The 12,595-nt window shown below is 42.7% G+C and overlaps 2 protein-coding genes across 3 annotated transcripts in view; both read left to right on the forward strand.

Moving 5' to 3' along the window:
* The window catches only part of LOC130853138 (galectin-8), a 71,877-nt gene that overhangs the window by 19,990 nt on the left and 39,292 nt on the right, over positions 1-12,595 (forward strand). The window lies entirely within an intron of this gene.
* Positions 647-2,488, forward strand: LOC130854249 (ectodysplasin-A receptor-associated adapter protein-like). The gene is made up of 3 exons (XM_057736975.1): positions 647-777; positions 948-1,273; positions 1,433-2,488. Exons 1-3 carry the CDS (start codon positions 647-649, stop codon positions 1,813-1,815), a joined length of 840 nt encoding a protein of 279 aa, XP_057592958.1. The 3' UTR covers positions 1,816-2,488.

Raw genomic sequence — 12,595 nt, forward strand, 5'->3', positions numbered from 1 at the left:
TTTCACTTAACATGATGGCACAAGCATTTTCTAGGTTGCAGCACAGTCTTCGTAATGACTTAAATAATATGCAGTGGAGTAGTATAGTTATTTCACTAGTCCCCTACCTTTGATTTTTAAATTGTTTTTTTGAAAAATGGGTCATATGAATACACTGTAATAAAAATGGTCACGTATATACATATTCTAGATGATCTCCTTTGGCTGGATTCTCAGAAGTTATATTAGTAGGTCATGGATTATGAGTGTAATTTTCGTGGCTCTTGTTATCCTTTAGTTTGTATTTGCCTCAGAATTGCTGGTTCTCAGTATTACAGTCACCACAGTGACTCCCTCTTTCCGAATTCTTTACTTTCCTAAATTGGGAAGTCCACGCGGCTCATAAGCTCCTAGAATTTTCCAAGCCAGTGCGCTCTGTGTCGCCTTTGGCTGGTCCTGTCCCTGGTCAGCGGCGTCAGGAGACCCAGTGCTGTTGCAGGATGTAAGTCGCTTGGGTTGCCCTGCTGTGCAGACCCCGCTTCCAGCGCTACTGTAACTGCCTTGCGTCCTCTTACCTACTGAGCTCTCACCTCTGGGCTACTCTCCGCTTACCTGCTGCCTCCACCCTCCTGCTGACATGCTGCTGAGCACTGCGGTGAGGCCAAGGATGGCTGATGGGGAAGGCTGCCCTTCCTCCACGCTGGGGCTGCTCTTCGTGGTGAGGCTGAGCTCAGAGTCGCCCGCTCGCCCCGCCCACTGCGTACCTCGGGGTGTTGGCTCCACTTCAAAGGCAGCCCCGTGGGTGAAGAAAACACAGATAAAGGCAAAGGCATGATACGGTGCTGTAAATCTAAAAAGTCAGTTTTCTGGCATTATCAGTTATCACTCATTTTCAAATATGCACATGGAGTGGATATTCCAGTTTGGGGTGTGTGTGAATCTCTTTTTTTTTTTAAGACTTTTTAAAGAATTGTGCAGTCCTTTACACGCGCACAGGCTGTGCTTGGCACCACAAGGCTGCCAGGGCTGACTCGTCTCTTGGAAGTGGTGAGAGTTGAGGTGTGGGTGCAGACAGGCTGGTCTCTTGTGGGATGCCTGAGTCCACCCCCTGGGCTGGTGATCTGCCCGTGGAGAGAGGACTGCTCCTCGGAGCCCTCGTCCTGGCCCGCAGGGTCACCAGGGCACGGCCTGTGGGACGGAGGGTCTCAGAAAGCAAGGAAAGCTGGCTTTGTAAAATCTTGCCTCTGTTCTGGCAAAGCAGCCGTCCTTGGCCACGAGGAACAACACGTTGCTGGTGAGTATGTAGCAGTGAGTCTCCTGACGCCTGTGTGTAAGACGCGCTGTGGTACTCACGCTGACGCTGGGAACAAGTCAGCAGAAGAGAGGCTGGAAGAGGGGAGCGCGCCTCCTGGGCCTCTTGCTGACCCGTGGGCCGTGTGGTTTGTGCCCGCAGGTGTGAGCAAGGAGGCGTCCTGCGCGGAGAACCGTACCTGTTCCTCCTTCTCCCTCCGGGCCCCCACCATCAGCGACTTGCTCAATGACCAGGACTTACTGGACGTGATCAGGATAAAGCTGGACCCCTGTCACCCAACCGTGAAAAACTGGAGGAATTTTGCCAGCAAGTGGGGCATGCCCTACGACGAGCTGTGCTTCCTGGAGCAGCGGCCCCAGAGCCCCACCCTGGAGTTCTTACTGCGCAACAGTCAGAGGACGGTGGGCCAGCTGATGGAGCTCTGTCGGCTCTACCACAGGGCGGACGTGGAGAGGGTCCTGCGCAGGTGGGTGGACGAGGAGTGGCCCACGCGGGGGCGTGGCGAGCACCCCAGGAGCTTCTAGACCCCGGCTCCTCCTCATCGGCCTCTTTGGACATTGAGACGCGCCCGGGTTAAGGAGCGACGTGAATTTTTAAGGACCTCCTAAGCGGAGGAGCCGGATGTGGAACAGCGGACACTGGTTTTCCCCAGAGCTGGTGGTTTTGTGGAGGGGTAGAGTATGTTTCTGGTGGTGGATTTTCCTTAGTTTTGCACATCTGTTTTAATTGAATATTTGAATCTGGAATTGGGGAGAATGTGTTATAGGCGTCTGCAGGGACCAGGGCCAAAGCTACAATCAGACTGGATTCATGCCGTGATAAAAATAAAAGCACCCTCTCCGTTAAATACTGAGGATTGAAATTGGAAGTACGATTGTTGATGGCCCCCAAAAGTCATCATCCACAGGGTCCTTTATGATCAATGACACTCCCACGGCTTTGACGAAAACCACAGAAAGAAGTGACCCTTTAGTCTGTTACTCTTTTTGTTATAAAGTACTTAGGTGAATTCACAGGCTACTGGCATTGCGTGGTGATACCCTTCAGGACACATGTGACATCCTTCTTATTCAAACACTTGTATAATCTGTGCACTCTCAAAGAGGTCTTTGCTTGAGTATTTTTTAAAGAAATACAAGAACTGATGCTTAATAGGAGGACAGAGTCAGGAATTAGCAGGGTAATTAAGGACCATGGGAAAGGTGTTGACAAAGAGTAGGTCCTTTTGGTACTTTTGGCTTTTTAAAAATCAATTTAATGTTTACTTTTACATCTTTTATATCAGCCTGAATGTTTCATCCCTGAGAGAAAACTCTGTTAAGAAATAAAAATTACCTGGCCTGGAGGTGAAATGCAACCCCATCTAGTACCTGCCACCCCAGCTTAAAATAGGGCCCAAGAATAGTACACAGTGCTTTAGCCAAGAAAGAGAAATATTACTGGTGATACTGGGAAGGAAGGGATGCATTAAAATCTAAATTTTAAAGGATTTTAAGCCAAATGAAAAATTGGGTCCAAAGAATAGCCAGTGTTCTTGTTTGAAGGTTTACTATGGAAAATGTGGGGGATGGGAAGGTTTGTTATTGGAGAGATTGGATTTTCTAGGGTTTCGGGGTGGGGACCGGGGAGAGAGAAGCCTTGGTTTACCTGACAATTTCATAAAATGCTATTTGGGTTTTGGCTGTTGGTTTAGAAAAGTAGTGCACTTTATCTACTTTGGGAGGATTCTGTATAATCCCTGACTAAAAGAAGCCAAAATGATGAGTAACATTGATCAGAGTACAAGAGAGATTAGGATGAAGTCAAATTTATTGTCTAAACCACTGACATTTTTTCCCACTAACTCTTACAGTGGTTTTTATGAGGTTGCTGGTATGTAGTCAGCCTCACCATCAGATGTAAACTCTAAACTAACAAAGTTTCTAGAGAGACCTCCTCATCTCTTCTGATTCAGTCAGTACTAGTCACACCTAGCTCCTCTTGTCAGATTTAGCAGGTAAATGTCAGGTTTATCAAAAGAGGTAGTCAAAGTAACAGCCAGGAATGAAACGCAGAGATTTTAAAAAATGGAGTCTTTTGCAACTTGACGTGCAGTGAGGTGGTTGTTTCATATTGATGGTCAGCCGTGCTGCAGGCACCGTGCAGAACTCGTAAGGGGGCTCGTACCTTCTGGGAGTCTGAGCTGATGTGCCGTGTTCTCATTAGGCCCATGTGACATGGTCTCGTGTGTTAGCCCGGAACACACTGTGGGCGAGTAAAGAGGAGCCTTTGGCATTTCTCATGGGCATCTTAGGAAAATGGATTGTTTAGTGCTTTGTGGTGCCAAACCCCTGGCAGCAGGAGGCTCACTGCTCCTTCTGTCCTGATGCCACCTTGGGATGGGAGGAGCGGGTCCCAGGCTGATCATCGTCCTGCTCGCGGCCGCCTGGCCTGGTGCCACCAGCAAGTCCCCTCCCCCTGCTGCGGGGGACTCCCTGCACTCCTTCTTTCACAGTCCCCTCCACCCAGGCGACTTGTCACCTCAGCTCACCCCCAGTCTGCGGGGTCCATGCCCACCTTAGAGGCCGTGGGGGAGGGGAGAGGGCGGCCGGTGGGAGTGGAAAACCCCTTTCGGCTCCTTCCTGCAGCCTGCCCCTTGCTGCTCCCCACTCCAGGCCTTGACCTCCTCCAGGTGGTACCTCCACCCCCCCACCCCTAGCATATCCCGTGGAGGGAGGGTGGGTGGGAAGGTTTCCCTTGTTTCCACAGACTGCCTCCACCTCCAAGGGTGAAGGGCAGCCTGGGAGGAGGGGATGGAAGGAACACCACCCCCCACCCTGCCCCAGCCCTTCCATGGTCTCCCCGTTCCTCACTCAATGGAGGCCCAGCTCCACTGGGAGCCACAGCAGCCACACTCTTGGTCGTCAGAGCAGCAGCTTTGGGAGGTGGGCTTCAAACTCCCTCCAGGAGGGCCACAGCTGCAAATAAAAACGAAGAACCAGCTCCTAACATCCCAGAGGTGAAATCTGGAACATGATGAAAATTTTCCCATGGAAACACTGTTGGTGAGTAGGTTTTTCTGTACAAGACTTCACAAATTCCCAAGTTAACAGCTTTCTGTGGGCTGACTTGGGAACACTGGTCCCTGCTGGCCCTGCTTCTGTGGGACATGCTTCCTAAATTCCAAACTTCAGATTTCAACCTCAGAACTCACTTTAGAAGAATTTATCCTCATAGATTTCTTGAACATGGCTCTTGTTCATGAGTGTCCCTGAACTTCCCTTTGAGTTGGATCAGAAATGTTAAAACATAGAATTCAGGTGGATCAGCTGTGGACAGAGGTAAGTACGCTCCTTTATCTTTATATTTAGGAATTACAGGAAAACCGTGAGACCACAGAGCACCACCCACTCATCTCTCCATTTGGCAGCATTAGTTCTGAAGCCCTGATGGCTAATAATTTCCATCACTGGCTATGAAAGCTTAAATTTCTCCTATAATTGCATAGGCGTGGTCCCAAGGTAGAAGGGATTTTTTTTTAAATACAGGAGTTGATAGAAATGTGTTGTTTTAATTTTACTCTGTCAGTATTTGCATATATTGACATCTCTTTGCATTTACCTTATGAAAAGTTTTCATTATTGAGAATGACATTAGCAGAGAGAGATTTAACCCAAATTTTTTTTTTAATTAAAGTTCATTCGGATTCTAGACTTTGACCAAATGCAGGATGACTTTTATCTGTTACATACAGAAATATCAAAAGTAGATCTCAACTGAAGTAGAACTGTAACTCAATTGTGTAATAACCCAAAATAATTTTCTTTGAAGTTCATTGTTAGCAAATAAATACTGTAGGGACTTTCCTGGTGGCTCAGTGGTTAAGAATCCACCTGCCAGTGCAGGGGACACGGGTTCAATCCCTGGTCCGGGAAGATCCCACATGCTTTGGAGCAGCTAAGCCCGTGGGCCACAACTACTGAAGCCGACACGCCTAGAGCTGTGCTCCGCAACAAGAGAAGCCACGGCAATGAGAAGCGTGCACACCACAATGAAGAGTAGCTCCTGCTCGCTGCAACTAGAGGAAGTCTGTGTGCAGCAATGAAGACCCAATGGAGCCAAAAATAAATAAATACATACATACATACATAAAATGCTGTAAAAGCATAAATATGCTGACACTTTATAAAGTTGGACGTGGAAAGGAAGGAAATTATGACTGATCAAATAATTTTTAAGATTTATTCATTAATACTTACGAGCTTCGTTCTCTAAGGCCCATGTTAAATTGACCACACTATGAACTAAGCAGCTTGTGATGAAGCCCTTTTGCTATTAGAAGGGTGAAATCTCTTTAGCTAAGTTCCAAGCGACACTCTTTTAAATAAACAAAACTCCCATCTGCAGTGTTCTGATGTTATGTGATGATGCTCTGTGTAATAAGCATTTTATTTGGTTACAGTAGAAAATTGCTACTTATAAAGGAATGGAAAGCAAAGCTGTGTTAGACACCGCACACACGCAGGACATATACACACAGAGGAAGACTCGCGTGGAAGGAAGATGCAAATAAAGCACAGAGCGATTTAAAATGAAAAGATTTAAAATTGTTAGGGCTTCAGTTGTTTGCCAGGATTGCCCAGCGATATTCAAGATAACTGTATGAACAAGTCTTCCATTTATGTGACACTGATTCTTCAGTAACATAGAAAAAGTGATAATAGACAGAAGATGCTGTACCTCTGTTATTTTCCTGAATAGTCATTTTTATATGATACTGCCCTCTGCTGGAGGATGAAATCTATTCGTATCTTTTCGCTCTTGGTTAAGAGCAGCCTAGAACCAACCTTCTATTGTTTATTGGCGGTACATTAGAACCCTTAGAAGTAGTCCCACTAAAAGAAAGAGTGCAGTTATTATATTTTACAAGTTAGTGAATATAAGCGGATTGAATTAAGAGGATTCCAGTCCCCTGAAGGTCCCCATCATGACATCACCCATCACTTGGATGAAATGTGTAACGGTCAACTCTAATAACAGTTCCTGACTCTGGGAATTCTCCTTAAACACTCAGTAGGACTTTTCGTCCGTGGAGATTTAAGGTTAGCTGTCTGTGGATAGTTGGTTTCTTTGATTTTCAGTTTAGTGATGCTCTGTCTTTGACATGAGAACAGTGGCTTCCATGTAAAAAGGCAAAGGGGTCAGTCTCCCTCAGTTACAGTGGACTTCAAACCAGGAGCAATAGCCCTTCCTCTTCCTCTATGATACGTGATAGGAAAACAACATTAGTTTCAATACAGTCCTAATAACTAAGGTCTAGCAACTTTTCTTTCTCGTTTTCAGATGAATGAATACGTTTCATTTAGTTTTGAGCCAAGATATTTCTCCTTATTTCCCACTTCTGCCCTCCCTGTTCTAGAATTTTCCTCTCCTCGGGGTCCATGTTTCTGCTCTGAGTGTTGCCTGTTTCAGGGCCACTTTCTCACTCCTTGAATCAGATTTCTTCCACATGCCTGCGGCCTTCTCTCCCCCCGGCTACGGGCTAACATCGGCTTCCTTTTATCACTTACACACGCAGAAGCAATTTGTTGGATTGTCTTTCATGTTTGATGACACTTTGGACCTAAGAATGCTGAACCTGTTTTCTGCCCTTGTAACTAAAACATGCGTAACTGCGTGCACCCAAGGAAGTGACAGAAACAGTCTCCTGTGTTGTATGATTTCCTACCTGGGAATTCTCACTTCACCTTTTGAACCGTATGCACTTGGGTGTAAACAGACAAGGGCAAATCTTGCTTCCCTTGTGTTTAGAGAGTGGCGGCCGTGATGCTGACTCAAGTGCCGGGCTAGTGGGCCACACCTGGGGGCCCCCATCACAGAGAGGAAGACCCACAGCAGAGGAGGAGAGGCTGTTCTGTCTCTCCCCGTGGCCATGTTTAGCTGAGGATGCCTCCCGGAAATCACTCCACAGCTGAATCAGCGATCAAAGCAGTCAACGGTGCAACTCGTCAAGAAATGGTTGAGTGTATCAACCCTCTTGGTAGCTTCTCACAGCTTCCTGAGCTGAGCTGTGCTCCTCTGTTGGATGTGACCGCCAGGGATCATTTCCCTTTGAGGCGTGCACTCGGAAGCTCCATGGAGCATGCATCTTCAGCAGTGCTTTTAAACTACTGAGCTTTTGTGATCCTTTCTGTATCTTTGTGCTGTACTTCTGAAGCTACCTTCATTTTGATGTCCTGCATGATTTTATATTTTATGAATAGAAATTATTTTAAACTGTAATAATCGGTGCTACAGATTAAATTGATGTCAGGTGTATCTCTAACTTGTGCTTTTATGCAGATTCTAATGCAATCTATTTATTTATTTTCTGTGTATTTGTTTCTATCTATTTGCCATCTGCCTGTCTTCCGTGAGGTATCTGCTCAAGTCTTTTGCCTATCTTAAAATCAGGCTGTTCATTTTCTTATTGTTGACTTTTATTAGTTCTTTGTATATTTTGGAGTCTGTTGAGGTCTTTGACTCATTTTTAAATTGGGTAGGTTTTTGTTGTTTTTACGATTTAAGAGTTCTTTATAGATTTTGGATAACAGTCCTTTATCAGAGGTGAACTTTGCCAACATTTTCTCCCAGTGTGAGGTTTGTCCTCTCATTCTCTTGACTTTGCCTCTTGCTAGCAGAAGTCTTTAATTTTATTGAAGTCCAGATTATCAGTTATCTATTTCATGAATTGTGTCTTTGGTGTTGGATCTGAAAAGGCATTACCATACCCAGGGTCACCTAGGTTTTCTCCTGTGTTATCTTCTAGGAGTTTTACACTTTTGCATTAAACATTTAGGTCTAAGATATATGTTGAGCTGATTTTTGTGATGGGTATAAGGTCTGTATCTAGATTCATTTTTTTGCGTGTGGATGTCCAGTTGTTCCAGCACCATTTGCTGAAAAGACTATCTTTACTCCATATTATTCTATTTGCTACTTTGTCAAAAACCAGGTGACTGTATTTTTATGGCTGTATCTCTGGGCTCTCTGTTCTGTTCCATTGATGTATGCGTCTGTTCTTTCACCAATACCATAGTATTCTTGGCTCCTGTAGCTCTATAGTAAGTCTTGAAGTTGCATAGTGTCAGTCGATCAGTTTTGTTCTCTCCTTCAATATGGTGTTGGCTCTTCTGGGTCATTTACCTCTCCATATAAACTTTACAGTCAGTTTGTTGATATCCATGAAATAGCTAGCTGGAATTTTGATTGGGATTGCATTGAATCTATAGGTCTAGTAGAGAAAAACTGAAATCTGGATATCATTGAGTCTTCCTCTCCATAAACATGGAATCTCTCTCCATTTATTTAGTTCTTTGATTTTGTTCAGCAGAGTTTTATACTTTTCCTCATATATATTTTATTAGATTTATACCTAAGTATTTCCTTTTCAGGGGTGCTAACATTTAAGTGATATTGTGTTTTTAATTTCAAATTCCACATGTTTATTGTTGGTATATAGTAAAGCAATAACTTTTATACGTTAACCTTGTATCCTGCACCCTTGAAACAATCACTTATTAGTTCTAGGAAATTTTTTTGTCAGTTCTTTCAGATTTTCCCCATAGATGATCATGTCATCTCTGAACAGACAGTTTTGTGTCTTCCTTCCCCATCTGTATTCTTTTGATTTTTGATTTCCCTTTCTTGCCTTACTGCATAAGGAAGGGTTTCCAGCACAATGTTAAAGGGGAGGTTACATAGTCTTTCAGAATTCCATTAGAGGTTATGTGAGCAGACGTGTTTAAAGACTACTTACCTGAACTAGTATATGGTCGAGCTAGGATTAAGTTCCTTGTCTCTCTCAACTCCAAAGCTCAAGAACTTCAACACAAAGATCTCTATCATCTCCAGGTATTTCATGGTTTGCTGCTTTTTTCCTGCTTCTCCCATCTCCAAATACACGAAGTACTAACATGCCTCACCTCACACCACCCTACGGTTTAACCTGCTGGCAATTTAACCTGGAAACTGCCCGTGTTTATTAAAACAAGCCATTTTATTTATTAAAATGAACCATTTCATTGAAATAATGCTACATATAGCTTGAATACAGAAGACTGTAAACTTTAGCCTCACTTTCCTAAAGTTCCTTGCACTTTTTTTTTTTGGAATATAATTGCTTTACACTCTTGTACCAGTTTTTGAGACACACCAAAGTCAATCAGCTGTATTTATACACATATCCCCATAATCCCTCCCTCCCCCGACTCCCTCCCACCCTCCCCGTCCTGGCCCTCTAAGGCATCATCCATCATCGAGTTGATCTCCCTTTGTTATACAGCAACTTCCCACTAGCTATCTATTTTACAGTTGGTAGTATATGTATGTCTATGCTACTCTCTCACTTCGTCCCAGCTTCCCCTTCACCCGCCGCCCCCCTCAACCCCGTGTCCTCCAGTCCATTCTCTACATCTGCATCCTTATTCTTGTCTTGTCACTGGATTCATCACTACCATTTTTTTTTAATTTTAGATTCCATATATATGAGTTAGCATACAGTATTTGTTTTTCTCTTTCTGGCTTACTTCATTCTGTATGACAGACTCCAGGTCTATCCACCTAATTACATATAGCTCCATCTCATTCCTTTTTATAGCTGAGTAATATTCCATTGTATATATATGCCACATCTTCTTTATCCATTCATCTGTTGATGGGCATCTAGGTTGCTTCCATGTCCTGGCTATTGTAAATAGTGCTGCAATAAACATTATGGTACATGTTTCTTTTTGAATTATGGTTTTCTCTGGGTATATGCCCAGGAGTGGGATTACTGGGTCATATGGTAGTTCTGTTTTTAGTTTTTTAAGGAACCTCCAAACTGTTTTCCATAGTGGCTGTACCAAATTACATTCCCACCAACAGTGCAGGAAGAGTTCCCTTTTCTCCACACCCTCTCCAACATTTGTTGTTTCTAGATTTTGTGATGATGGCCATTCTGACCGGTGTGAGGTGATACCTCATTGTGGCTTTGACTTGCATTTCTCTGATGACGAGTGATGTTGAGCATCTTTTCATGTGTTTGTTGGCCATCTGTATGTCTTCTTTGGAGAAATGTCTATTTAGGTCTCCGTCCATTTGTGGATTGGGTTATTTGCTTTTTTGGTACTAAGCTGCATGAGCTGCTTGTATATTTTGAAGATTAATCCTTTGTCCGTTGCTTCATTGGCAAGTATTTTTTCCCATTTTGAGGGTTGCCTTCTTGTCCTGTTTATGGTTTCTTTCGCTGTGCAAAAGCTTTTAAGTTTCATGAGGTCCCATGTGTTTATTCTTGATTTTATTTCCATGATTGTAGGAGGTGGGCCAAAAGGATCTTGCTTTGATGTATGTCATAGAGTGTTCTGCCTAGGTTTTCCTCTAGGAGTTTTATAGTGTCTAGCCATAGATTTAGGTCTTTAATCCATTTTGAGTTTATTTTTGTGTATGGTGTTAGGAAGTGTTCCAATTTCATTCTTTTACATGTAGCTGTCCAATTTTCCCAGCACCACTTATTGAAGAGGCTGTCTTTTTTCCACTGTATATCCTTGCCTCCTTTGTGTAGATTAGTTGACCATAGTTTATCTCTGGGCTTTCTATCCTGTTCCATTGATCTGTATTTCTGTTTTTGTGCCAGTACCATACTGTCTTGATCACTGTGGACTTGTAGTATCATTTGAAGTCAGGAAGCCTAATTCCACCAACTCCATTTTTCCTTCTCAAGATTGCTTTGGCTATTCAGGATCTTTTGCATTTCCATACAAATCGTAAGATTTCTTGTTCTAGTTCTGTGAAAAATGCTATTGGTAATTTGATACAGATTGCGTTGAATCTGTAAATTGCTTTGGGTAGTACAGCCATTTTCAAAATGTTCATTCTTCCAATCCAAGAACATGATATATCCCTCCATCTGTTTGTGTCATCTTTGGTTTCTTTCATCAGTCTTAAAGTTTTCTGCATACAGATCTTTTGCCTCCTTAGGCAGGTTTATTCCTAGGTATTTTATTCTTTTTGTTGCAGTGGTAAATGGGAGAGTTTCCTTAATTTCTTTTTCTGCTTTTTTTCTTGTTAGTATTTAGGAATGCAAGAGATTTCTCTGCATTAATTTTGTATCCTGCTACTTTACTAAATTCATCAATTAGTGCTAGCAGTTTTCTGGTAGAATCTTTAGGGTTTTCTGTGTATAATATGTCATCTGCAAAGAGTGACAATTTTACTTCTTCTTTTCCAATTTGGATTCCTTTTATTTCATTTTCTTCTCTGATTGCTGTGGCTAAAACTTCCAAAACTATGTTGAATAATAATGGTGAGAATGGACACCCTTGTCTTGTTCCTGTTCTTAGGGGGAATTCCTTTGGTTTTTCACCATTTAGAATGATGTTGGCTTTTGGTTTGTCATATATGGCTTTTATTATGTTGAGGTAATTTCCTTCTATGCCCATTTTCTGGAGAGTTTGTATCATAAATGAATGTTGAATTTTGTCAAAAGCTTTTTCTGCATCTATTGAGATTATCATGGTTTTTATCCTTCAATTTGTTGATATGATGTATCACATTGATTGATTTGTATATATTGAAGAATCCTTGCATCCCAGGGATAAACCCCACTTGATCATGGTGTATGATTTTTTTTAATGTGCTGTTGGATGCTGTTAGCTAGTATTTTGTTGAGGATTTTTGCATCCATATTCATCAGTGATATTGGCCTGTAATGTTCTTTTTTTGTGACATCTTTGCCTGGTTTGGGTATCAGGGTGATGGTGGCCTTGTAGAATGAGTTTTGGAGTGTTCCTCCTTCTGCAATATTTTGGAAGAGTTTGAGAAGGATAGGTGTTAGCTCTTCTTGAAATGTTTGATAGAATTCACCTGTGAATCCATCTGGCCCTGGGCTTTTGTTTGCTGGGAGATTTTTAATCACCGCCTCAATTTCTGTACTTGTGATTGGTCTGTTCATATTTTCTATTTCTTCCTGGTTCAGTCTTGGAAGACTGTATTTTTCTAAGAATTTATGCATTTCTTCTAGGTTATCCAATTTATTGGCATATAGTTGCTTGTAGTGGTCTCATGATCTTTTGTATTTCTGTGGTGTCCGTTGTTACTTCTCCTTTCTCAGTGCTAATTCTGTTGATTTGCATCTTCTCCCTTTTTTTCCTGATGAGTCTGGCTAATGGTTTATCAATTTTGTTTATCTTCTCAATTTTTGCTATTGTTTCCTTCCTTTCTTTTTCATTTATTTCTGATCTGATCTTTATGATTTCTTTCTTTCTGCTCACTTTGGGGTTTCTTTGTTCTTCTTTCTCTGATTGT

The sequence above is a fragment of the Hippopotamus amphibius genome, chromosome 5 (genome assembly GCF_030028045.1).
Source record: "Hippopotamus amphibius kiboko isolate mHipAmp2 chromosome 5, mHipAmp2.hap2, whole genome shotgun sequence".
In the NCBI taxonomy this organism is placed as follows: Eukaryota; Metazoa; Chordata; class Mammalia; order Artiodactyla; family Hippopotamidae; genus Hippopotamus; species Hippopotamus amphibius.

What these genes read in the sequence shown, in the direction of transcription:
- LOC130854249 (XM_057736975.1), top strand. Translation starts at nt 647, where the DNA reads ATGGCTGATGGGGAAGGCTGCCCTTCCTCCACGCTGGGGCTGCTCTTC. An exon ending in TCCACTTCAAAGGCAGCCCC is followed by an intron (nt 778 to 947) that starts GTGGGTGAAGAA and finishes GACTTTTTAAAG; the next exon opens with AATTGTGCAGTCCTTTACAC. An exon ending in CGAGGAACAACACGTTGCTG is followed by an intron (nt 1,274 to 1,432) that starts GTGAGTATGTAG and finishes TTGTGCCCGCAG; the next exon opens with GTGTGAGCAAGGAGGCGTCC.